At 39.7% G+C, this 24386-nt stretch overlaps 6 protein-coding genes and 1 non-coding gene across 8 annotated transcripts; 4 read left to right on the forward strand and 3 right to left on the reverse strand.

Moving 5' to 3' along the window:
- Positions 1–644: 644 nt before the first annotated feature.
- Positions 645–796, forward strand: LOC137943275 (U4 spliceosomal RNA). The gene has a single exon (XR_011110614.1). It is a non-coding gene; the product is annotated as a U4 spliceosomal RNA (small nuclear RNA).
- Positions 797–1099: 303 nt separating this feature from the next.
- Positions 1100–6915, reverse strand: LOC137938240 (kinesin-like protein KIN-14D). 2 transcript variants are annotated; one of them, XM_068783234.1, is made up of 17 exons: positions 6625–6915; positions 6205–6474; positions 5873–6017; positions 5668–5777; positions 5361–5480; positions 5060–5263; positions 4729–4938; positions 4555–4629; positions 4315–4461; positions 4100–4238; positions 3893–4002; positions 3079–3240; positions 2362–2564; positions 2058–2139; positions 1861–1965; positions 1656–1760; positions 1100–1410 (listed from the first exon to the last, which is right to left on the reverse strand). In XM_068783234.1, the coding sequence occupies exons 1-17, from the start codon at positions 6679–6681 to the stop codon at positions 1222–1224; spliced, it is 2433 nt and encodes an 810-aa protein (XP_068639335.1). In that variant the 5' UTR covers positions 6682–6915; the 3' UTR covers positions 1100–1221. The 2 variants fall into 2 exon arrangements, with proteins under 2 accessions (XP_068639335.1, XP_068639338.1); XM_068783237.1 differs by having other exon boundaries at positions 6620–6704.
- Positions 6916–8465: 1550 nt separating this feature from the next.
- Positions 8466–10064, forward strand: LOC137942592 (oxygen-evolving enhancer protein 3-1, chloroplastic-like). Its single transcript, XM_068788297.1, has 3 exons — positions 8466–8866; positions 9392–9687; positions 9782–10064. The coding sequence occupies exons 1-3, from the start codon at positions 8554–8556 to the stop codon at positions 9878–9880; spliced, it is 708 nt and encodes a 235-aa protein (XP_068644398.1). The 5' UTR covers positions 8466–8553; the 3' UTR covers positions 9881–10064.
- An 830-nt stretch (positions 10065–10894) lies between these two features.
- LOC137942744 (protein VASCULATURE COMPLEXITY AND CONNECTIVITY-like) lies at positions 10895–12032 on the forward strand. Its single transcript, XM_068788484.1, has 4 exons — positions 10895–10981; positions 11142–11255; positions 11363–11568; positions 11645–12032. The coding sequence occupies exons 2-4, from the start codon at positions 11157–11159 to the stop codon at positions 11862–11864; spliced, it is 525 nt and encodes a 174-aa protein (XP_068644585.1). The 5' UTR covers positions 10895–10981; positions 11142–11156; the 3' UTR covers positions 11865–12032.
- A 5041-nt stretch (positions 12033–17073) lies between these two features.
- Positions 17074–18363, forward strand: LOC137938249 (probable histone H2A.3). Its single transcript, XM_068783241.1, has 2 exons — positions 17074–17373; positions 17946–18363. Exons 1-2 carry the CDS (start codon positions 17185–17187, stop codon positions 18162–18164), a joined length of 408 nt encoding a protein of 135 aa, XP_068639342.1. The 5' UTR covers positions 17074–17184; the 3' UTR covers positions 18165–18363.
- A 955-nt stretch (positions 18364–19318) lies between these two features.
- Positions 19319–20083, reverse strand: LOC137938280 (probable histone H2A.3). Its single transcript, XM_068783265.1, has 2 exons — positions 19803–20083; positions 19319–19681 (listed from the first exon to the last, which is right to left on the reverse strand). Exons 1-2 carry the CDS (start codon positions 19989–19991, stop codon positions 19457–19459), a joined length of 414 nt encoding a protein of 137 aa, XP_068639366.1. The 5' UTR covers positions 19992–20083; the 3' UTR covers positions 19319–19456.
- A 453-nt stretch (positions 20084–20536) lies between these two features.
- On the reverse strand, positions 20537–23959 carry LOC137938271 (STOREKEEPER protein-like). Its single transcript, XM_068783259.1, has 2 exons — positions 22569–23959; positions 20537–20735 (listed from the first exon to the last, which is right to left on the reverse strand). The coding sequence occupies exon 1, from the start codon at positions 23813–23815 to the stop codon at positions 22592–22594; it is 1224 nt and encodes a 407-aa protein (XP_068639360.1). The 5' UTR covers positions 23816–23959; the 3' UTR covers positions 20537–20735; positions 22569–22591.
- Positions 23960–24386: the final 427 nt, after the last annotated feature.

The raw sequence follows: 24386 nt of genomic DNA on the forward strand, positions 1-24386 counted from the left end.
AACAAATTTTATATAAAAACAAGAGAATTTCCAACAAAAAAACGTCCCATTGAAGCTCATTCAGGATAATCTCACAATGCACTCCTCCCAAATTCATCAATCCCCACAAGCCTCAACAGCAAATGGATAAGGTGAATTTGTCCGCCCTTCCGAAAACTGAACATCTACCGGTTCAAAATAAGTGCATCTCCTGAATAGCCGCCAGATCGTACCCCCGTATCATGAAATTCCACAAGAAAGAACTTCTAAGAATAACATGATTAAAGGGAAGACAAGCATCAGGCGCATACATGGAGCATAGCCTGGTCCTCAAATACGCGTCGTTCAGAAGAACGATAGAAACAATCATGTGGGTATAGAGTTTTCGGCCCCTTGGAATCATTTGGCGTTTATGACCGTCCGCGGAAACGAACCACACTGCAGTGAAGAACGAGGGATTTTGCGGCGGCGGAACGTAAAGGAGCCATTCATGAAGAAGAGGGGATAAAGAGCCAGCGGGAGGCAGCAGATGAATGTGAAAGATTTTAACAAATAAATAATTCACCAGTGGAATGTCTCGTAGACTCTTAGTCCCACATAGACGGCAGACGAATATTACCGATAAAAATTACAGTTAAAAACCCTTTCAGAGCACCTTGATATTCATCTTTGCGCTTGGGGCAATGACGCAGCTAGTGAGGTATTAACCGAGGCGCGTCAATTGCTGGTTGAAAACTATTTCCAAACCCCCTCTTTGGCCTGGGTTCATCCCTGGCCATCGAGAATTTCTGGAAGGGCTCTCTACCAGGGTAAAGCCCTACAATTCTTTTTACAAAAATTTCTGAACAGATGAGAAGGCAGAGGCCTGGCGAACCAGAGAGAACATAGAACCTACTCTTCCTCTTTGTTCTAAATAAAAACCAATCTCAAAAAGACGTAGACGTAGCAGAGCCTCAATAAATATGATACAAAATATACTTCCAATATCAATCTCCAAGGCCAGTTGAATGGGACTCAAATGAAAAAATAGATCCAGAAAAGACGAGCTCTAAGATACAATTCAGTGATACGACAGCAAGCTGGCACTCCCAGATACGATTTGTTACTATACAAATTACTATCACCTCACCGTGTTAGAACTCCTTTTATGTATTATTCCAATTATCTCACTACATAAAGATTACACTTAGACTCAGAAGGAAAAAACACAACAGCACGAAACTAGCATTAGCACTGAGCCTTTCAGCCTTGAGGCCCACAACTCAAACGAGATTCAGAAGATCGCATCTGGGTTTGTCTTCGAGCAGTGCCAATTTCACAAGCATTAACCATGTTAGCAAACCGAAGCGAGTCCAGTGATTCTCCAGAAGAAGAAGGTACAGGAGAAATATTAAGGAGCATCAGTGTCTTGGAATCACCTCCAAGGCAAGGCTGTATCAGTCCCACATACAATTCAAAGATCATTAGTGAAAAGTCCCACATAGTAAACAATGCCCATCATAAATTAACTGCCAATTAAAATAAACCAGAAACAGTAACACTCCCAAGGGGGTGGGGGTGGTGGAGGACAGCAAAAAAGCTCATAATTTAAAACATGGCATACCCATATAGAATACCTAGAAAGGTATAATGCAGTAAATGAAACATAAAAAATTTAAATTTATTAATTATTCTACCTGGAGAAGGTAAGTAAGCTTCGATTCCCTGTAAGGTATATGATTTGCTTTCTTTGTTAGCGAATAGATAACCTTCTTCAATGTTGTCAAGCTTAAATTAATGGCCTGAAAGTTAGTTTACAAAAGAGAAAATTCAATCAAATTTTGGACAAAAAATAATTAAAAAGACAATAATTGTGAGTACTCAAAACATTTTTATTATTACCTTAGCTTCATCCAGCTGATCACCAACTGACCCGCTCTTAGAAACACGTTCACTTCCAGCAAGATCAATTAGGTTGAGTACACCCTGAACTTGTTCTTCGGTGCTCTAGAGAAGTTAAATGACTAATTAGAGGAAGGCCAAACCGACCAAGGATATTGGCAGAGATGAGAATAATACCACACACAGATGAGATTTACCTTGTTTATTCCCGTTACCCTCAAAGTGAATACAAAATGGCTTCTTGAGGATTCCTCGTTCATCTGAGTTTTGCCTACAGACCTGTGACAGCAAAAGAACAGACGCCTCCAAAAGTTCAGTTTACATCTTCATTTCAAAAAGAATCACACACCTTGGTGCAGTTATTTTTAGCTTTAAAAAACATAAAAATTATCAACAATCAACTAATTCGTACAAACTTTGACCCATACTTTAAATCTTTATACCCAAAACAAATGGGAACAGTAAAAACATACACCACAATGAAGAGAGAAATTGACCTACCGGCTTTGGGCAGCCTTACGTAGAAGAGATGTAACCTCCTGAATGCTGCAAACATCTACAATCGTCAGATCAGAGACATATGTGTTGCCACCGGTGTCAAGCTTAATTGCATGCTGTTTCCCACTGTAGCTAGGACCACCATTTGACCGGTTCATGGATAAAAGATCCCGGATAGTTTCGTTGTATATCTCTAACATAGAAGCCTGCACATCAGTGAGATATTTCATTCATACAATGGAATATCTTCAAGCATTTTAAAGAAGATCTAAAAACCAAAATGACAGTGAACCGGTTGTCAGTCCAGTTCCAAATCAACTTGGTTTAACAACCACTGAAATCTTGATCATATAATTAATAATTTTTTTTCCAAAGGTTGATAAATTCCAATAAGAGATTAATAAAAAAGAAAACATGAAATATATCAAATTTGTGGAACAATATGTGCAGGGTGACACCCTTAACTGTACATGAGAAATCTGGTTTTATCTAACCATATCGAGATTGATTGGGGTAACTGGATGGCTACTTTAATTAAAAAATTCTTCAGTCTTATTGAAAATCAAAATTGTGGGTTGATCTGAACCCACCAGACAGCCATTTCTCAGCACAGTTCAGTGCAATACTCGTCAGTCTGATTGTTAGGACTATGCTACAAACCAAAATAAATTACTTAGAATTTAATTTGTAAAAAAATGAACAAAGTACAATCAGTTCAACCTGCATTTTGTAAGTCCAACCCTGTGATGTTTTAGTCTGGCTGGTCTGAAACATCTGCTCTAAAGAGCGGGGTATCAAACCCCTCTGCTCAGGTATATCAGGCTTACCCATCATTGTGTAGGTCTTACCCGAGCCAGTCTGTCCATATGCAAACACACAGACCTGGAAATACCACAAAATAAATGGATCAGAGAAAGAAAAATATAGCCCCGAAGCGATTGTGTGGTGACAACCACAAAACCAGTAATAGTAACTGTTACAACGCATATAAAATAAGAAGAAAACAGTATTTTGTCTGACCATGATTCTGAAGTAGATCTTTTGTCCTTTATGTATCATCGTTGCAAAGAAAGCTTACAGTAAATATCTTCTGTACTTCTTGATGTCCATTTATATCTTCATTTTTTTGTATTTGCTGACTATATCTACCAACGGTGCCTTCAAATTTTAATAATTTCAGAATCAGCTAACACCAGATCTTAACTAGCACATAATTGTCCCAGTTGTCAGCATAGCATGGTATAGCAATGAACTCACAGAAACCACATAAATCATACAACCAGAGAAACTTTAGTTGCATCAGGCTGCAAACCAAAGCAACCCATGTTGAACGCATGTTGCTTTTATAACTACGGGAATGCAGTTCATGAGAATGGCAACACACTTATGTTCTTTCCAGTCAGATTGCTTACATCAATAGCTACATGAGAGGTTCCTAACAGCCACTTGCATTTGGCCACTTACCCAAGGCCCACGGCAATTTTTAAACTCCCTGTAATAATGAAACACAATAAATCACGTGCAGAGATCTTACCTTGTATCCATCAAGAGCACTCTGTACCAGTTGCGACATTTCTACAAAAACTTCTTTCTGAGAAGCATCATGGCTGAAAACTTTATCAAATGAAAATGGGTATTTTTGTCCTGTCAACAAGAGAAGCACAAATCAGCATCAGTGTGTGGTCTTAATACCAGCCATTCACATATAAAACTTTAAAAATAATTAAATTAAAAGAATTACCATTATATGTTAACTCAATACCCCGTCCAAGCAGCTCTGTGGAGGAAGGATAAGAAACAGATGCTTCTGTGCTACCACAATCATCATCCGGTAATAAAGGTCGGACCCTACAGAATACGCGAATATTCCCTTTGAGTTCCTGCATCATACCGCAGACAGTTCAGCAGAGAGTATGTTATAATATACCATTAAGAGAAGGCAAAATCCAAACATACCAATATTGAATTATGCAGTCTTTTACGCAGCTCTTCTCCTTCTCTAAGTCTAAGCTCTGATTCTGCTAAACGATACTCCAAGTCCTTTATAACTTCCCCTTGATCTTGGCATTCTGCCCGTTTTTCCAAGACAGACAAGTCTGCCATCTGTAATAATGAAAATTTCATCAAATTCTTCTTGACCAAAAATACAGTCAAGCAACATAACAAAATGACAAGAAAGAACAGAGAAAGATGTACCTTCAGCTTGTCATTTGCAGCATCTAGTTGATGCCGTAATGTTCTTATTTGTTCTTGTTGAGATGAGCAGGTCTCCTGCAGAAGAAGTCATTGTGGTCAATAAAATATTGAATTAACACAGTGAATTAAGAAAAGCTCCTTGGCTCTTTCCCCCTTTCTTCGAAGTAATCAAACCTCAAGTAAATCGGTTTTTGTTGTCAGGTTTTCCAGCTCAGCAGTTGATTTTCCCGTCAATTCATTATAACGCGCTAGCTCAGCCTTTAGAGCCTGAACTTGAGCAATCTGCAGATCACGATCATCTCTAACTTGTTGAAGCTCTGCTCTAAGGCATCCCACCTCATTAGTCAATGCTTCCTTCTGTCTCACCGCATCTTGTTGAGATGTCTACAAAAGCAAACCAGGAACAAGTCAGCAAACATGGAAGAACCAAGAGGAAAGAGATGCTGTTTGCATGTGTAATCAATGTTAAATTTATAAATAAATCAAAAAAAGATACTGAACTTACTCTGGTAGAAGTCAATTGCTCCTGCAATAAAGCAGTGTGTGCCCTTAAACTGCTAAGAGTCTCCATCATGGCATTTTTTTCCTTATTTAACCTTGTAGTGGTCTCATTTGCCGTGGAAGCATCCATTTGAAGTTTGCTGTTGTATTGCTGTAAACTTGTGTTATACTCCTGCAGGCGTTTGTGGTTATCGAGAAGAGACGACATCTGCAAGAGTATAATCATGAACAATTTTTCATTAGCTTCTTAAAATGGGAACATTTGGACAAGGAGTTCACAAGTAGAGTCCAAGCCATTTTTATACATGCTGGTTAGCCTTTTGAGCTTCATGTTGGGCCTTTTCAAGCTCTTCAGTTAGAGACGCCTGTGATTTCTCAGCAGCAACTCTCGCCTCTGATTCTCTTTTATAGGATTCCATAGCTGCCTGAAATTTAGATACAATGATAAGGCAAATGAAGTTAAAAAAAAAAATAGTTCTCCTATAAACTACTCAATTTTGAAATATCAATCAACCTAATGCATAACGAGTTACAAGTTATAGATGCATACATTTTAATGAATTTCTTAAATCTTCCATTTTCAGATAATATTAATGAGATTAACACTCTTACCAACTTATCAGTCATTTCCCTGGAAAGTTTCTCCTCCAAAGTGGTATTTTGCCCCCTTAACTCGGCAACAACAGCATTAAGCTCCTCCACTTTGTTTTTTATTTGAGCCTCTAAAAAAAATTTAAACAGAAACAAAAAAATAAAAAATGACAATTTGAATGTATTAGTCGAGTAAATAAGCTGAAAAAACTTATGAAATTAATACCAAGATCAGCTGATCTTCTCTCAGAAGATTCCAAAGAATTCTGGAGTTTTTCCTGCTCTTGCTGATAAGTGATTTCGAGCTCTTGAAACCACTTAACACAAACTTTAAGCTTCCTGATGTAGTCAGTCATTTGATCACATTTTCCCTAACAAAAGAGAATTTAATTATGAGAAAGAGGAACCAAACTTGTACCAAAACTGAACTATAAAGCGAAATGCACTGAAATGGACAAAATAAACGAAAGCATTCAAAGAAAAAAAAAATCAACAAGGAAACATTCAAAAAAATAAACCAAAACATTAAACAAAATTCAACAAGGAAACGACACTGACTTTGTAATCAAATTTGTTCTTTCCTTTTGTCTTCTTTTCGTTCAAGAGTGCCTCTACTTCCTCACGACTAAACTCAATGCTGCCGACTGCACTTCCACAATCTGAAGCCCCATTCGTCAAAGAATCACCGCCGCCGTTACTGAGATCTTGGCCGGAATTAACAACAGAGAACGCCTGGCGCGCACGGAGTGGATTTGCTTGCCCCACCATCTTCCCTACGGCAATCTTGCGCCTCTTGTCTACTGGAATCTCATCTCTATTCTCCTTCTTCTATATTTCCAAAAAAAATAATAACTAAACGTATAAAATCGAAACCCATATATTTGAACAAAAATTGAGGACAAAAATAGAAAAAGCAATCAAGGGACACAGAGAGACCGAAACCCCTAACCCTAGTGAGTAAAGAGGAGCAAACCTTACATTTGAAGGGCTACGGATGACGTTGGTGGGGGGCTTTGCCGCATTCCTAAAAGACATTTCTGCAGATGACGAAACCAGAGCAAATATAGAGCAACGAGAAATCGGACACAGATAGGCAGAAATGGAGCTGTTTTCCGTCTGCTTCTCGTGGGTCCAGAGATTGCGTTTGAAAGAGGCGAGGGATCAGAGAAGGGGATACGCGGATGGATGGTGTATCAAAGAAAGCAAAAATAAAAAAACACTAAATTTGAAAGGTTTCTTCTCGGTGACTGTCGTTGCTTTCGCTAACTCAGTCTCTCTCCTCTCAGTTGTTTTGGTTTTTGCTGTAATGGAAGGGCGAACGAAGTTTGAATTTTTTTGAATTGAGATCGACCGCCATCAGCGTTCCGGTCAACGAAATACCATAAATACCCCCAATCAATAATCATGTACCAGAGTTGACCCACAACAAGCGATGGATTGATCTACCTCCACTGGGTCCCACAGTTTGCCATTCCGTATTCAGCAGCGCATCTCCGTGGACCCATTCTTAGCAGACCCACCTCCTGGCTTAAACTCGAAACCCAGTAAATCCGTAATTAATTGAGGAAAAGTGGGCAATGATTTAACAACAGATCGACAGACCTCCATCGATCATCGCTCTCGTAAACCGGAAAAATTCTACGGGAGCAAGCAAGCGTCACTTTAAGACTTCACCTTTCTAGCTCTGGTCATGGCAAAACTGAAGCACGCAGCCATTGAAGCAGATGGACCAGCCATCGCCACTCTTATTCGTAAGGTGCCGAGTACAAATTCGGAAAGCTGAGGGTGAAGATTCGGGGAGTTTTACCATTCATGTCTGCGTCTGCCACCTTGAAAGCTCATCGATTTGTAATCTCACCTCTCGAAAGGCTTTTGATTCAAAAGCAGAGTGATGCAGTCAATGGGGAGGCGGCGTTCGAATGAAGGTCTTTCACCAAACTTAATGGAGACAATCCATCTTTCGCTATAGTTACGCGGCAACTGGTTTGACAGGCGCGGGCTGCTTCGGGGAGAAGACCCAGAAATCCCAGTCATCGACTCGCGACATGACGAGTGGGTAAGTAAGGGTATAAAAATGTCCAAACGATCAACGCGCTCGGCATTTCTAAACAGGGAAATGAATCGTTGATTGAACCGGGTTAAATCTTATATAAACCGAATAAATGATAAAACCCATCTTACCGGAGAACCAGCGAACCTGCTGACCCGTGGGTCAATTGAGTCACTATTGCGCCGGGCAGGTCCCTCCTTGTGACACATCAAACATCCTGTCTCCCTAGCCATAACAGTAAGGCTTTGTTTGGAACGCTACAAAATAAAAATAAAAAAAATCAGAATTTGATTAATATTATTCTTAAAAATAGTCTAGTAAAAATTAGATAATGATTAATTTTTAATTTTTATTAACTATTTTTTGAATAATAATGGGCAAGTTTTATTTTTATTTATTTAATTTTGATGCTTTTTTTATATCTACCCCTTATAATTAGATTATAATTATTTTTCTTTTTAATGTGGTAAATATATTTATTTAAGAATTTTTTAAAACAATAATAATATTTGTTGAATTTGGGATCTATCAAGACTCGAGGGTTGGATTATACACGTACAAGTGTAAGGATAGCCTGAAGCCTCATATCAAACTGTTCCACGTGGGATCTTGTGAATGGCCAATATATCAAATCAGCCTGTGCAGAACGTGGCTCTAGATCGACACGTGTCCGCCTATCGCTGGCGGAAACGAGAACTTATCCAATGAAAAAGAAGCAGATAAGGGAGCAGCATGCATCACAAACAGAGACTCCACCCTGAGACAAAATCCAAATAAAATCCGCAAATATATCTCTTTCGCCCAATCGACTGATAGGAGTCCATAGAGAAGAGAAAGCAGAGGGAGATTGAAGACGGATGGCTATGGCGTCCATGGCTGGATTACGCGGCTCCTCTCAAGCTGTACTGGAAGGCAATCTCCAGATCAGCGGGTCTAGAAGCTTGACCGCCGGAGGAAGCGGTCGGTTGGCAATGAACAGATCGGGATTTGGTACAATTAGAGCTCAGCAGCAGCCGACTGAGAGCAGTGACGTGGTGGTTCAGAGCGGCCGCCGGGCTATTCTTGGCCTCGTTGCCACCGGGATCGCGAGTGGATCGTTCGTTAAGGCCGTGCTTGCTGACGCTAAGTCCATCAAGATCGGACCACCTCCCCCTCCTTCCGGTGGATTGCGTGAGTTACTTATCCTTTCCTTTTTCGTTTTTTTTCTGTTCTCTTTCTTACCGAATGAATAAGAACAATTTTCGTAATCAAAGTTGATTAAGCATGAGGATTGTTTACAGATCAGATAACTCTACAATTTTAAAATCATTGAAGCAGAAGTTCAGCGACATTTAATCAAGTATGAGGCAACGGAATGGATACATGATTTCAAATGCGTGAAATATCGTTGTAGCTTAACAGAAAACAATGTCGCCATTTTACTCGATTTTCAGCTCTTTTGATGTCCAAAAAATTTGCATAACGACGGAAGATGTCCTTTTGAGTTCCACTGCTGTTCCAGTTTTATAGCCATGAGATTTATGGCTGCTGGTCCCAATCCTTTTAAATGGCAATACAAGCTTACTGTGTATTAATTATGCTGCTCTCGTTGATTCTCTGAACAATACTATCTTTTCTTTTAATTTGTATAATATACTGTGTATGATAATTTACTAACTTGTTTTTGGCATTTCCTGCTATTTCTTGTGGCGGCAGCTGGAACTCTGAACTCCGACGAGGCAAGAGACTTCGACTTGCCTCTAAAGAACCGATTCTACATTCAGCCACTTGCTCCTGCTGAAGCCGCAGCGAGGGCAAAGGAATCCGCCAAGGACATTTTGGGCGTAAAGGATCTGATCGATAAGAAGGCATGGGCATCTGTGAAGAACGATCTCCGCCTGAAGGCGGGATACCTCCGATACGATCTCAACACCATCATATCCGCCAAACCCAAGGAGGAGAAGAAGTCCCTCAAGGATCTCATTGGGAAGCTCTATGCCACCATCGATGATGTAAGATGAGAAAAAAATCCAATCCTCATTATGCAGTATCCTTTACTTGACAGGAGAATAACAATACCTTTCTTTTTGTCATTTTGATTGGCAGTTGGACCATGCAGCAAAGATCAAGAGCACCCCTGAAGCTGAGAAGTCTTATGCCAAGACCGTGGCAGCCCTCAACGATGTTATCGCCAAGCTAGGATAGAACAGTGCGTCTCTACTTCTTGTAACGACTACTTCCTCTGTTTTTTTTTTTTTCCTGTTGGATTCAATCTGTATCTAACTATCTGTGCATCTGTATTCAATACTGGAAGAATAGCCAGTTTTTTAGCAGTGGGATTCTGAAAAAAATAAAAAACATTATGAAGATAGACATTGCCATATTTCAATTTCCTGTTCAAACTTGCATAGCCTCCCTTCCAATGCCATTAATGGTTTTGATATAATTGGTGTAGAGCTGAGTTCAGATTTGCTAGACCAGTGTTCTAACGACAAGGCTGATTACCTCCAATTACATAAAAATAAATAAAAAATGATGGACCCATTTACATAAACAGATGGTTCCATCTGCATATCTGACCCTGATTTGTGACTGCATTGGAAGCAGACAATACTGAAGTTTAAATTTTCTAGACAATCCATGAGAAATTACTACTCGCAGAATGCAGGAAACCCTGGCACTCACTCACGAAATGTTTCAGATTTGGCTAGTTTTCTCATGAACATATTAATCAATTCAATTAATGGGAAGTTGCTTATTTGGAAGAAGAAAAAAAGCCAAGGGCGATTACCCAATGCCAGCAAAGACTTTGTTTTTCTATTCACTTTGTGGCAACCCTTTCGACAGTCTTAGAGTGATCATTACGATCTCTCTCTGAGCCTGTTCTGGATTGATGGCAGAAAGGAGCTGCAGTGCTGAAGGGACCTACACGTGCACTTGACAATCACCGCAAAATCAAGCTGGATTACTCGCTTTTCATTTTTTATTGAAAAGATTCTCACCGTTTCCATTTCACTTTAAAACCAAGAATTTGCTGTTCTTTTTAACAAATTAAACGGATCTGTCCTTTCAGAAGCTGTTTGCAGTTTTTACAGAGAGACATGGAGGCCCTAGGCGTTCATATAGCAAAGTCAAAAAAGTTTCGAACTCTATAATTTTATAGCATGCGGCTGGATTGCAAAAGCGATGTCTCTGTCTCCCAAACCTCGTTGAGGAGCATCTCCATCGTTGATTCAGGGGACTCTGCGGAATCCGAAGAATAAAGAAAGAAGACAAAGGGGGGAAAAGAAAGCAGAGAAGAAGACGGTAAAGACTAACAAAGCTTTACTTTCCTCTTACAGCTAATCTCTGCTACGAGTTATCTGGTTGATACCGTTCGCCTTTATTCGTATTCTCTTCTTGTTTCTTATACAAACAAAGATTAAAACTCAGATAGAAGCTACCCATCTTAGTCTTCTTCTTCCAGAGCTACAGAGCAAAAATGGCCAAAATTGGGGGTGCCTTCGTTTGTTTGTTGATCGTAGTGATGGACATTGTTGCTGGGGTGGTGGGAATTCAAGCAGAGATGGCTCAAAACAAGGTAATAGCTTTTCTTTTTCAGTTTTCATTCTTCAGTGACTGAAACTTCTCAAATTTCTCCGAGTCCTTACCTGTAACAGTTCGTCTTTTTTTTTTTTTTTTTTGCAGGTTCACCATCTCAAGTTTCTGATTTTTGAATGCAAGGACCCAAGCGAGCAAGCTTTTAGGCTCGGCCTCGCCGCAGCTGGGATTCTCGCCTTAGCTCATGTAATCGCCAATTTATTGGGTGGATGCATGTGTATCTGTTCCAAGGAGGAGTTTGTGCAATCATCAGCCAACAGACAACTAGCAGTCGCTTGCCTGTTCCTCTCATGGTAACCCGAGTCCTGCAACTCTCCACTTCAATTCATTACTTTCTGCAATCTGAATCGTTTCACTTGCTACGATCAGGATCATTCTGGCAGTTGGGTTCTCGATGTTGCTGATCGGAGCCATGTACAACAACAAGATGAGGACTTCGTGCGGGTTCTCCCACCACAATTTCTTGTCAATCGGAGGTATTCTTTGCTTCGTTCATGGGCTTTTCTGCGCTGCATATTACGTCTCTGCGAATGCGATTACCAGGGAAGACAAACCCAGTCGACGGGGAATAGGGAGCCAAATGACTTAGAAGACCAGAGGTGGCAGCAGTTCCTGGGACCAAATTTCTCTCAGAGTTGATCCATGGTGGAAAGTGGGTTGCTAATGGCAATGTGAATCAAAACTAGCTTAGATTTTTCTGTTCATGATGTATGCTGTTCTTCATTTCAGTCAAGTTGTTAATTTCAGACATCCTCACCTTCTCATTACATAGAATAACGATTTGCATCGTGATTTTCTTACTCAGAATTGGAACCCACTTTTAAAGTATCGTGAAAAGTGATACCGAAAGGTAAAGTGAATTGCTTAAAACAAATAATATATAAATTAAACTATTTTAGTCGAAAATAATAATTCACGTTCAATAGTAATTTCTCATTCACATCATCGGCTTAAATAGCCGGTTTACGGAATATACACGGAAGACTTATGAGTGATTAACGGGATTACATAATCATCGGATTTACAGAATATTTACATGATTTCTCCTTAAGGGAAGAAATCTTAGAGTAAATCTTAACACTCCCCATCAAGTTGGTGCATAGATATCACTTATGCCCAACTTGTCAAGACATTTGTTAAAAGCTCGGTAAGACACTGCCTTGGTTAGCACATCGGCAAGCTGATCCTCAGATCGAACATGAGGGACTTCAATGATTCTTGCTTCTAACTTTTCTTTAATAAAGTGTTTATCAACTTCAACATGTTTAGTTCTATCATGCTGGACTGGGTTGTGGGCAATATCACATGCGGCCTTGTTGTCACAATATAATTTCATAGGACTTGTCTGCTCAATATGTAGTTCTTGTATCAGATTTTTGATCCATAATAATTCACATATTGCCTTGGTCATTCCCCTATATTCAACTTCAGCTGAAGATCTAGCCACCACCTCTTGTTTTTTACTTCTCCAAGTGACCAAATTTCCACTTACAAATGTAAAGTATCCAGATGTAGACCGTCGATCTTTTATTGACCCAGCCCAATCGGCATCGGTATAACCTTCAATTTTCAAGTCACCTCCCTTTTTAAATAAAATTCCTTTCCCTGGAGATGATTTCAAGTAGCGCAGGATACGGTTAACGACATTCATATGTTATTCACTTGGAGAGTGCATAAATTGACTAACCACACTTAGTACATACGCTAAGTCTGGTCGGGTGTGTGCAAGATACATTAACCTCCCAACTAGTCTCTGATAACGCTCCTTGTTAGCAGGAACTTGATCTAAATGTATTCCCAGTTTTAGATTTTCTTCCATAGGAGTACTGACAGGACTACATGCTGTCATTCCAGTTTCCTTCAATAAATCCAAAGCATATTTCGTTGCGAAATGGTATGCTGAAAATCAAAAAGTCAAGGGGTGGTTGTTAACCTCTATGTTACCAGATATTATGAAGCGCTATATTCGGCTGCGTACCGCACGCGAAATATGGAATGCTCTGGAAAAGGCTTTCTATGATGGGTCAGATGAATCACAATTATTTTCATTGAATCAGAGAGTTTTCTCCACCAAACAGACTGGTCGTCCTTTATCAACGTATTATGGTGATCTGGTGGAAATCTTTCAAGAACTTGATCATCGTGACAGGACTATAATGAAAGATCCTGATGATGTTATCGCTTATAGGAAATCCGTTGAAAGATTGCGTGTTCATATTTTCTTAAACAGATTGGATGCAGAATTCGAACAAGTCCGTGGCAAAATTCTCAGAAAAGACCCGATATTGGATCTTGAAGAAGCCTATGCTTATGTACGTCGTGACTTTGTTCGTAGAACCACTTTAAATAGTGAAGTTGACCATGTTGAGACATCTGTGATGGTAGCACGTCGACCTAAGCCTAAAACAGCTCGACCAACTGGTCCTAATAATTATCAAAATCGAACATCAGGATCTCAGAATCGTAGCTATGAAGTTGGAACAACCAAACCAGAGCGCATTTATAATCACTGTGGCGAGATTGGGCATACAAAGGAACGATGTTATGAACTTATCGGGTATCCAGAATGGTGGGATCCTACAAAAGCGCCTCGCAAACGGAACTCCAAATCAAATAATCATGCTTCCATTGTAGTAGCAGAACCTTCCACTTCTCACACAACTGAGGATGCATCAGTCTTAATCGTTACATCTGGTAAGGTTCTTAATACTTCCACTCCTATTAGAAATAGTGAATGAATAATTGATTCTGGTGCTACTGATCATATGACCTTTGACAATCATCATGTTAAAAGTATGAAACCATCTGAACAACATATTGTATCTACAGCAAATGGTACTCCATCTCACGTTATTGGAGAAGGTTCTATCACTCTCACTGAAAATCTGAGTCTTGATTCTGTATTAGTTGTTCCAACCCTCAATTATAATCTATTATCATTTGCTCAAATAACTCGTACTCTGCATTGTATTCTGGTTTTTTGGCCTAACCTTTGTATTTTTAAGGACATTCGAACTCAGAAGACAATTGGGTATGGTATTAGAAGGGGAAAACTCTATTACCTTGATCTGCAGCCAGAAAGTTTTCATCAGTTAGCCCAAGCGTTCTCCATGAACTGGGACCATACATCATAGTTGACTTCGGTAAGAGTGACACTGGTTGTAAAACTAGAGTTTTCAGATTGCACATGAATAATCGGTGTTAATTTCTTCGACATGATGAAAAAGAAGGTCCGTAGAGTGATTCAGTCTAGTCTGGTTCGCTTAAAAATATTGGTCCGGTCCGATCCGTAAACTGATTTGGACTGGTTCGGTTCGCTCGATTGGGTTGATGGTCCGTCCGCTCGACAAAAAATAATTTAACAGACCTAAGTTCAAAAAAAAAATTCTTTTTTTACTGTACCTCTTCTTCGTCGAGACGACGAAATTTCGTCTCGACAGTGCGTCTCTTCCCCTTCGCCGGCGTTAGCTGGGCTGACGATTTTCTGGAAGATCGTCGTCAGTGAAGGTCTGCTAAGGTCCGAGCAGTGGCTCGACTACGATCGTTGACGGCCTGCGGAACGTCCGAACAGCTCTATTTCGCGGTGAGTCGTCGGTCGGCGACGCTTTCTGATGGAAGGCCGAGTAGTGGCTCGGATACAGTTGTCGGCGGCCTGCGGAACGTCTTGACGAAGCTTTCTAGTGGAATATCGTCAGCGGCGGCCTGCGGAGCTTCCGAACAACTCTGTTTCGCAGTGAAACAGAGTTTAGATTACGGTTCTTCGGCTACGACTACGAAACAGAGCTTTCGCTCTGCTCTTCGATGACGAGAAGGAGAAGGAGATGATTCTCCTGCTCTGATACCAAGTCGAAAATAATAATTCACATTCAATGTTAATTTCTCATTCACATCAGCTTAAATAGCTGGTTTACAGAATATACACGGAAGACTTATGAGTGATTAACAGGATTACATAATCACCAGACTTACAGAATATTTACATGATTTCTCCTTAAGGGAAGAAATCTTAGAGTAAATCTTAACAATTTTATACTTACACATGAATTAGCTCAAATTTACAAAGTTATCTCTCTAATGATTTGGATAACTGTGGATGGAGATGGTGCCTACCTATGTGAGCTCTCCAACAAAATCTTCTAACATCCTTAACTTGGACACAATTTTCGATGAAGCTTTCGATGTTGAGGATGATCTTGATGAGTGACACTCTTGGTCGATTTTTTCCTTCCATTCTATCGTCTCCTAATTTGTTTGTTGATCAGCAAAATGTCGATGGAGTACTCTGAGCATCTCTAGACAGACCATGGCAGTATGAGAAGAACAAAGAGAGATTGACAAAGGCTTGTTGGTGGATAAAGAAAGTTGGTGTCTTCTATTCTACTTCCTAGGAAGTTGTTATCTTCTATTCGACCTCCATAGATGTTGTTATCTTTTGAGTTTCGATGGTAGGCAATACCATGATTGTCGTCTAACTTGTGAAAAATGGTTGCATAGTTTACTAGTTTACATTGACGAGAACGTCAGTGCCGAATCTATAGATGCGAATCTCTTATTATTAAAGATGCCGAATCTATAGATGCGGTATTGTAGATGTGAATCTTTCATTATCAAAGAGAAAGTGAAAATCAAAGGAGAAATCATACATATGGAGTTTGTCGATTTTGTAAAATTGTGACGAAAAAATGTTAAAGAGCAAGTATTGAAGAGTATTACGTTTGATTTTTACACTAAGAATTTCACAAAGCCAAAATTAATACAGTAAAGTCTTACAATATGAGGTCTCATAGAAGAGTGTTAGTTAAATGTATTTTAGTTGTATTAATATTTAATTATTTGATGACTTATCTTTTAATGTTTAAATTTTTGTGTAATTGAGAAAAAAATGTAGTTTAATTGTAATTGGATTCTACCTACTTATTTTTTTTAATTATAAATAGAGGTTTATGTATTCAAATTACTTAAAGTCAATTAAGTTTTTTTTCTTTTTAAAAAATTCAACAAAATCGGGTGGAGGACCTCCGTAAAATGGTGTTAGACGAGTCGAAATGGAACAAAAACAAAGATGAAGAACAATAAGACGAGCAGGAAGTGGAAGAAAGAGGGTAGGAGAAATTTTTTAGTTTATGGTTTAATGTCATAGCGTTAAACATCGAGTGAATGTGAAGTCATTGGTCTCATGGGAGTGAATTCACTTTCACTCCCCACTTAAACAATTCTCTAACGATTTTTGGGCCACTTTCTCAGAGTGTACTAACTGGCCCTAATGTGCCTTAAACATATTAATATTTCATGATCATAATTCAATTGCATTTGTTGGAGATTTAATTTATTTTTTAATTAATTAATAAATTTAAATATTCAATTAGAGCTTGATCTGGTATTTTGCTGAAAATTATAACTTCAACAATATTTTTAATATTCTAGAAATAAAAGAAATTAAGACACCAACTAGTAAAATGAAATTTAAATAATAATATGTATTTTTTAAAAAATTTCAAAATGGTTTGGAAGTAAAATTGGTACGTGTCACTATTAGGATGAGCCATATGTCAACGTTTTGGGCTCACTGCGTCGACTTTTATAAGCAAGAAAATATAGAGGGTAGTTTCGTCATTTTCATGTCGTCCTGCTTGCCGTAACATGAAACCTTTTTGTTAACCCATCTGACCGTCCATTATGTCCACGTTTAACGGATGGGATCGTAATCTTCGTCGTCCCTTTTGATTGGTGTTTCGTGAATCTCTCGCACTATAAAATTCCTCGCAAGCGCGAAAGGCAAATATTTTCGTGCTCGGTGCGAAGCCAGCAAATTGAAGCTTCATCGTCTCCGTTCAGTTGAGTGAGGGGATTCCGGTTCTGTAATTCTAAAATTTCGGCGACTACTTTTGAGTGGCTCGTAGGCGGAGATAATGGCGGGGAGAGGAAAAACTCTGGGATCGGGCGCGGCGAAGAAGTCGGCGTCGAGGAGTAGCAAGGCGGGTTTGCAATTTCCTGTTGGAAGAATCGCGCGGTTTCTGAAAGCCGGAAAGTATGCAGAGAGGGTGGGTGCTGGAGCGCCTGTTTATCTTGCTGCAGTTCTTGAATATCTTGCGGCAGAGGTACGTTCTTTTCTCGTTAATTTCGTGATTGTATGTGAATTAGGGTTTTCTTTTTCCCTCTTCGAACATCTCGGCCGAAGTCCTCCTCTGTTCGTTGAAAGATGGTCTGGGTGAAATTTTATCAGCAAATTTTCGGTCCTTCTCTTCTATGGATTGGTGAAAGCGTACTTTGAACTGATTTCCCCCCACGTCGAACTCTTCGCTTTTGCGGCTATTTCTATTTATGTTTGATTTCAATTGGTTCTCAATTGGTAACTGCTTACTCTACAATGAAATTGTTCATGAAGCCAATAGTTCTTAACAAGATTCGTTTTTAAAATAGGGTGACACGTATCATTCTCTGTTTTGTGCCACCAATTAAATCCTGGACAGGCCAAATATGGCTTAAATCGATTATCGTCAACATCAAATTTCAGCTGATTTACAAGAATTCTCGCCGACTTACTATCTTTCTTCTTTTTTCCTTTTTTCTGTTTGGATTTTTCTTGAATGAGAGATGGCTTCATAGCTTTGGTGAATTAAATAGTCTCTTTATTACGACGTTTTAATTGAAAACGGCGGTGACGGAACAGGTTCTTGAATTGGCGGGCAACGCCGCCAGGGACAACAAGAAGACTCGGATCGTGCCTCGTCACATACAGTTAGCAGTGAGGAACGACGAGGAGCTGAGCAAACTGCTTGGGGCGGTGACAATCGCAAACGGTGGAGTGATGCCCAACATCCACAATCACCTTCTCCCGAAAAAGGTCGGGGGTGGCTCATCCAAGGGCGCCGCTTCCGATGACAGTTGATTGCATCGCTATAGTCGTCCCAATAGGTCTCTGGTTCTTCTCTTTTCTTGAAAGAGGTAGTTGTAGGCGAGTATTAGCATACCTGCTGTGAATATGTATGATGGTGCAGTTTGATGATTGATATGACGCTCTTTCTGCTCGTGCATTCCAAAGAAATTGTTCATGTAACAGATTTAACAGGAAACGGGTTTGATTTTAACTGCAATTTCACCGGTGGGTTCATGGTTATTTTTGACGCGACCATTGAAATTTGGGTTATTTCTAGGACAGAGACGTGCCTGTAACGAGTAAAGGTGAAAGCCCCTCGTAGCGGTCGTTATACCAATTTGAATGGTTTGTAGACTCATCTTCCCGTTAAGGAAGGAATTTGTAGACCCAATTCGGTTTGGAGCCAAAGTTTTCCATCTCGAATTTTCTTTTCGTGTTTAAAGCCTCTAGAAGCAAATCTTTGTTCTCAAAACTGGCAATTTCTTCTGTATATCCACAAGAAGCTTCCCACAACTATGGAATTAATTTTCTGGTAGTGTGTGAACTTCCCTTTCTCTCGACGCTGGCTAACGCCTGAATTTTTCTCGTGGATGGAATTCATTCTCTGGAAGAGTGACGCCTAATTATATATTTTATTTAATATATTTATGACTTTGAATACTATTGTATATTACTAATTTAAAAGTGACAATTAAGATATCATAAAAATAATCTTATCAAATATCTTCTTATTAAATTATTTATACTAAACAAAATATATCTTATTTTATAAATAAAATATCCTATTTATTTATTATTTCAAGACTTTCAATATTGTATATTAAATTAATAATTTTAAAATGACAATTTAGAGATTGTTAAAGTAAGAATTTGAATTAAATATTTACATAATATAAAATATATTTAACTAAACTTATCCAATTTCCACTAGAATTTTCGTTGTTTAAGAAATTTTTCTTACTCCCATCAGTCACAAATTTATACGTATGTGAAAAAGCAAGTAAAACAATTCCGATTGATTTGATGTGTTGAGTTTTTATCCCATGCTGCGGATGATCGATGCTGTACAGCTAACAGAATTTGCCTAGTACAATATCATAGTGATTCATCAAATTTAGGGTTCGTCTGGAATAGAAATAAAACGACAACACCTAAAGAGGCAGATGCCACAAGAAGTTTCGTATCAATTCACAGCTTCATCTTCCATTACAGATTTGTAAGATCTGGAACTAACATCTCTTTGCCCAAACGAGAAAAAATAGAAGACTTGGAAGGAATTTAAAAAAGGAAAAGAAGAAACCAAATTAATTATCGTCGTCAGCAGCAGACGCGCCTTTTCCAGAACTTGAACCAGCTTTCTTCGGCAAAAGAAGATTGTGAATATTAGGCATCACTCCGCCGTTTGCAATCGTAACCGCTCCCAACAATTTGCTCAACTCCTCATCGTTCCTCACAGCGAGTTGTATGTGTCTCGGCACGATTCTCGTCTTCTTGTTATCCCTAGCAGCGTTCCCCGCAAGCTCCAAAACCTTGAGAAATAAAAAAAACAAATCTAGTTAAGTTTCGTAAATAAGCCAATTAAACCCTAAAAAGCCTTCTTCAACGATCAAAATCGTTAACCGATTCAGGAAAAAAAAAAGAATAAAATACCTCAGCAGCGAGGTACTCCAAAACGGCAGCCAAGTAGACCGGAGCGCCGGCGCCGACTCTCTCGGCATATTTACCGGCCTTCAAAAAACGAGCTATACGCCCGACGGGAAATTGAAGTCCGGCTTTACTACTCCTGGAAGTAGCCTTCTTCGTCGCTCCGGCGCCCAAGGATTTTCCACGACCGGCCATGGTGATTCAACGGCAGAGACGAATGATATTTTCGTAGATTCGGTGGCGAGGGCAGAGAGGAACGAAGATTCTCGCCAGTTGGGTGTTCGGGGGTACACGCGTTAACTATTTATATAGAGGGAAAAGGGAGAAAGAAAGCGAATGGGAGAGCAGCACGCGGATCGTAATCATGAGCCGTTCATTCACGGTAGTACCTGAACGGTCGGATGGTTAAGCTCTGCCTATTTTCAAATTTGGCGCGATTTGGATTTGGAGCCTGCGGTTCAAATGTTTTTTGGGAGGTGAAAGTACCAATCCGGACGAGTCGACTCGCGAATACTTTTAGTGTCTTCTGATGGACTCTTAGTGGCTTAAATCTGTTTGGATTAAGGAAAAATTTAGACTTATATTATGAGTCGAATTTTGAGAAATCTGATAGAACAAGAGTTATTGAAGGAGGATAATAATTTATTTCTACGATTAAAACGTATTTTCTAGTAGTAGTTAATAAAAACATCATGATGCAAAACTTCTACAATAATATGAGACGATCAAACACAGTGGGATGACAAATTTGAAAGTGCATAAGAAAAGCCAAATGGATTACAGGGGATACCATAAAAGAGTTCAAATTCTGTAGCATAATCTTATAATCTTGGGATATGATGTTTCAAAGAACTCCAAACCTAATTCTACTAGATCACCTCATCAATCATCAATCATCAATCATCTTCATTCGAAGTGGGGAATCATCAGAGGCAGGGCCTGTAACAAAAAAAAAATATTAAAAACAGAGAGTACATTAGTCATGCTATGAACAAAAAAGAAATAGAGTTCACAAATAGCTTCCAAAGATCTGGGTAAGGTGAATCATTTAGGCTTCATTCTGAATTTCAATAGCAATCGAAACAAAAGCATTTCAGAGAATAGTCACACAAAAAACCCATGAGAATAATAAAACCAGCAGCACATTACTTCAAAAAATTGATCGGTTGTGCATGACACAAGATTCAAACAAATAATCAACTAGCATAGATACTATAAAAGTCAGTAAACCTCTTTTCAGGGTTTTCACAACTGCTTTAACCATGACAGGCACAGTAGGCAGAAAGCAGATAACAATAATTTGTAGATGTTTTCCAAAGAACAAAGTAAAATGACTGAACCCATGGAGAATCCTACTTCAATAACTCTTGTCATCTACAGACTGTTTACTGGCAATAATTTGTAAACTGTTTACTGCCAAAGGGCAATCACTATCATCTACAGACTGGCTAACCATTGTACTAAAAATTTTTATACACTAATCCTGTGTTTAGGCTTATTTTTATTCCTTGGAGACAGCATACACAACTGGCTAACTTAAAAACTATAATATTCATTTTCACTAATGGCTTCCACATGAAGTAGGCATCATCTCTGTTTGTTAAAAGTTAGAAAGGAAGTGGGGATGCCTGCCTCTTGTCAAACCAATGTTGTTTCATTGAATCTTGTTGAGAGATAAAGTCCCACATTCAAGTGTTAAGAAAAGTTAAATAGGTTATAAGATTGGACAATAAGTCTCCTAAGTGGCTGGTCATTTTTGGGATAGAACCGGGCTTAACCTAACAATAATACCAAAGTAAGATGTGTGCTTGAGCAGAGACCTGGATTGTGATCCCTAGGTTACTTACATATTGTGGGCTCCATGAGATAAAGCTAGGTTATTTGTATGTTGTGTGCTCCACTGCAAGTGTTGAGTGGGCAAAAGTCCTATATTGAAAATTGTTAAGAAATGTTAATCGGTTATAAGGTTGAGTGAAAAATCTTTTAAGAGGCTAATCATTTTGGAAAGAAACGGACTCAACCTAACAAATCTCATGCAACTATTTTCCATTTTTTTTTCACCCTTGATAATTACCCAAGGTGCTCTACAATTAATAAATACAGCTGAGACACAAATTAGTCAGCCTCATAGTTCTTGACTCATAGTACTTGTTGACCATTTGAACCTCATGAATCACAACACTAAAAGGAGATGGTATTTGCAAGAACCATCAAGCAAATCAAAATCTGACATCAATGGCTTGGGTTGTTTAGGTATTATGGAATTCTATTCACTCCAGAATATATCACAAAATGAGTTATAATTTTAGAAACCCTCAAACTCAACTTTTACAGTATGCCACAGTTCTAAAAGAAAATATAAAGAAGAATTTCTGATTGATCACAAAAGCTATGTCATGTATATGAACAAGGATGACACAAACATGTCCTCACTGACTAGAAAAATCAATATCACAAGATCTAAGTTGATTGGCAACCAATCCCTCCAGTAACTCCAGGCTTTCCATCAGAACTAGTGCACCATATTTGCCACAAAAGACAAAAAAAAAAAAAGGCTCAGGACTATCATGACAAAGGATAAGAGACGACAACCATTAGAGGCTACAAGTTTGATACAGGGACCATGATGTCTAAATAACGTGGAGAACTTATTCAGGAGCACAAAATGAATTTGGTCGATGACATATTCTATCACTAGCTCTGTTCGATCAAAGCTTTAAAGTTGAAGCAGCAACACACAAACAAATAACTAGACCACTATTCTATCCATACCTTTTTCCAAAAATATAAGATGTTCAATCTTTAAGCACTTCCAGGATAGATTTCATTAGTTCCTTAGAGAAATTGGAGCGCTTTGCAAAGAGCTCCATTTCCATAATCTTAACTTCCTTCCACTTCTCCACCAACTCATGTGCCTTGGAGGTCTCTATAAGCTCCACCGCATGCTTCACAAGAGATTCACTCATATCAACCTCTTTAGAGCACAACTCCAAGATCAAATTACGTGTTTCCTCTGAGAGCCGTGTATCCCGAGATCGAGTAGGTTCATGCAAAGAATTAACTGTTTTATCCTTCTTGGCACTCCTAGTTGCTTTAGAAGCTTTAGGAGTCTCTCCTTTCGAATCGTTCGCCTCCACCTTAACAGAACCATTCGCCTTAGGATCCTTGTCTTCGTCACTAGAAGGTTTCTTTTTCGGACCCCATATTTGCTTCGATAGCTCGTAACCTGTCTTTTCGTGGACCTTGGAAAACTCCGGGTCTTTACCCTTTTTTCCCTTCTTCACATTGTTCTCGTACTTCTTCTTCAACCTGCGGAGCTTATCAGTCAACTGAGTCTTGGTGCAAGACACGTCAACCAACTTTCTAATGTGATCATAGAAAGCCCCCATTTCCGTGAACGGATCACGGCCTTCTTTAATAAATTCGAGCACGCTCTTAAGTATCTCCACCTCAGATTCTTCACTCCACAGTCGCTGAAATGGCTGCTTCTTGTGGGGCTCCTCATCTGATGCACTAGGATCCGCAGCGTTTCTGGAGGGCGTAGCCGGAGGAGGCTGGACCTGGCCAGCATCCTTGGTTCCTATGGGTTTGGAGTTGATGGGTTTCACGGTAGGGTCACCAGACCGAGTAATCGGCTTCGGCGGAGGAGACTCCGGCTCGGAATCCGACTCCGACCCGGAGCTGGACTTGTCAGAAGCAGGCAGCTCGGAGGACTTGGGCTTCAGCGCTGCGGGTTGTACGGTGTATTTCCCAGGGCTGGTATCCTCATCGTCGTCTTCTGACTCGCTGCCGCCAGAAGACGAATGTCGGTCACTGGGGACAACAGGTGGTGGATGGGGAACCGCGGGAGGGGGCAGCTGAGTCTTGGCTTTCTTGGCGGAGGATTTCTGTTTCGACGGAGGAGGAGGACCAGGATTGCCGCCATGTTCTTCTTCTTCGTCTTCTTCTTCTTCTTCTTCTTCGCCGGAGGAAGAAGAGGCCGGTGGAGAGAGTGGTGGCGGAGGGCGTTTTGGGGCCATTTCAGGAAGCAGAGACGGAGAGGTTCAACTTTTCTAGGGTTCAGGCGTTCAGGGCAGGAGGGAAGCGGCGCTCGGAGCACTCACCAGCTATCACTACTAGCGAGTGCGAACCAACTCATGGACACTCTTGTACAGCGAGACACTCGCCGACGCTCCACTGGGTTGCCGTCTCGGTTTCCTTCAATTTATAACTTGTCGTGAAACTGGGGTCCACTCCTCCATCTGGCTTTACAGGATATGAGCCCACAAATTTTAATTTTAGTTCCCCTAGATTTATTTTCAGCTACGCTGAAATATTTTATTGCGTTTTTTTTACGCTCGACATTCCCACGACCCAGAAGAACCCGCTTTGGCGACTTCGGAGACACTAGTCTGGGATTCAAACCAGTCTCTTCATTTCGCTTCAAAGTAACATATTCCAATACCATATGATCTTAATATACTTGTTTAGATATTTTTTACATTGTGACGAGTCAAAGAGAGCTGCAGGAGGTTCCGAGTCACGACCCTGAGACTGTGCCTGTGGGAAAATGGGTAAACAGTTCTTGTATAAAACTCAGTTGCAACGCGG

This window comes from Aristolochia californica, unplaced genomic scaffold (assembly GCF_029961685.1).
Source record: "Aristolochia californica isolate CCGP_79_NKW_82.1479 unplaced genomic scaffold, dmAriCali1.0.hap1 SCAF_10, whole genome shotgun sequence".
NCBI classification, from domain to species: Eukaryota; Viridiplantae; Streptophyta; class Magnoliopsida; order Piperales; family Aristolochiaceae; genus Aristolochia; species Aristolochia californica.

Excerpts from the sequence above, each read along its gene's own strand:
- LOC137938249 (XM_068783241.1), top strand. The coding sequence starts at position 17,185 with ATGGCGGGGAGAGGAAAAACTCTGGGATCGGGCGCGGCGAAGAAGTCG. Across the intron at positions 17,374-17,945 it reads TTGAATATCTTGCGGCAGAG|GTTCTTGAATTGGCGGGCAA; the intron begins GTACGTTCTTTT and ends GTGACGGAACAG.
- LOC137938271 (XM_068783259.1), bottom strand. The coding sequence starts at position 23,815 with ATGGCCCCAAAACGCCCTCCGCCACCACTCTCTCCACCGGCCTCTTCT.
- LOC137938280 (XM_068783265.1), bottom strand. The coding sequence starts at position 19,991 with ATGGCCGGTCGTGGAAAATCCTTGGGCGCCGGAGCGACGAAGAAGGCT. Across the intron at positions 19,682-19,802 it reads TGGAGTACCTCGCTGCTGAG|GTTTTGGAGCTTGCGGGGAA; the intron begins GTATTTTATTCT and ends TTATTTCTCAAG.
- LOC137942592 (XM_068788297.1), top strand. The coding sequence starts at position 8,554 with ATGGCTATGGCGTCCATGGCTGGATTACGCGGCTCCTCTCAAGCTGTA. Across the intron at positions 8,867-9,391 it reads CCCTCCTTCCGGTGGATTGC|CTGGAACTCTGAACTCCGAC; the intron begins GTGAGTTACTTA and ends TTGTGGCGGCAG. Across the intron at positions 9,688-9,781 it reads TCTATGCCACCATCGATGAT|TTGGACCATGCAGCAAAGAT; the intron begins GTAAGATGAGAA and ends TTTGATTGGCAG.
- LOC137942744 (XM_068788484.1), top strand. The coding sequence starts at position 11,157 with ATGGCCAAAATTGGGGGTGCCTTCGTTTGTTTGTTGATCGTAGTGATG. Across the intron at positions 11,256-11,362 it reads CAGAGATGGCTCAAAACAAG|GTTCACCATCTCAAGTTTCT; the intron begins GTAATAGCTTTT and ends TTTTTTTTGCAG. Across the intron at positions 11,569-11,644 it reads GCTTGCCTGTTCCTCTCATG|GATCATTCTGGCAGTTGGGT; the intron begins GTAACCCGAGTC and ends TGCTACGATCAG.
- LOC137938240 (XM_068783234.1), bottom strand. The coding sequence starts at position 6,681 with ATGTCTTTTAGGAATGCGGCAAAGCCCCCCACCAACGTCATCCGTAGC. Across the intron at positions 6,475-6,624 it reads TCATCCGTAGCCCTTCAAAT|AAGAAGGAGAATAGAGATGA; the intron begins GTAAGGTTTGCT and ends TTGGAAATATAG. Across the intron at positions 4,239-4,314 it reads GACTGCATAATTCAATATTG|GAACTCAAAGGGAATATTCG; the intron begins GTATGTTTGGAT and ends GGTATGATGCAG.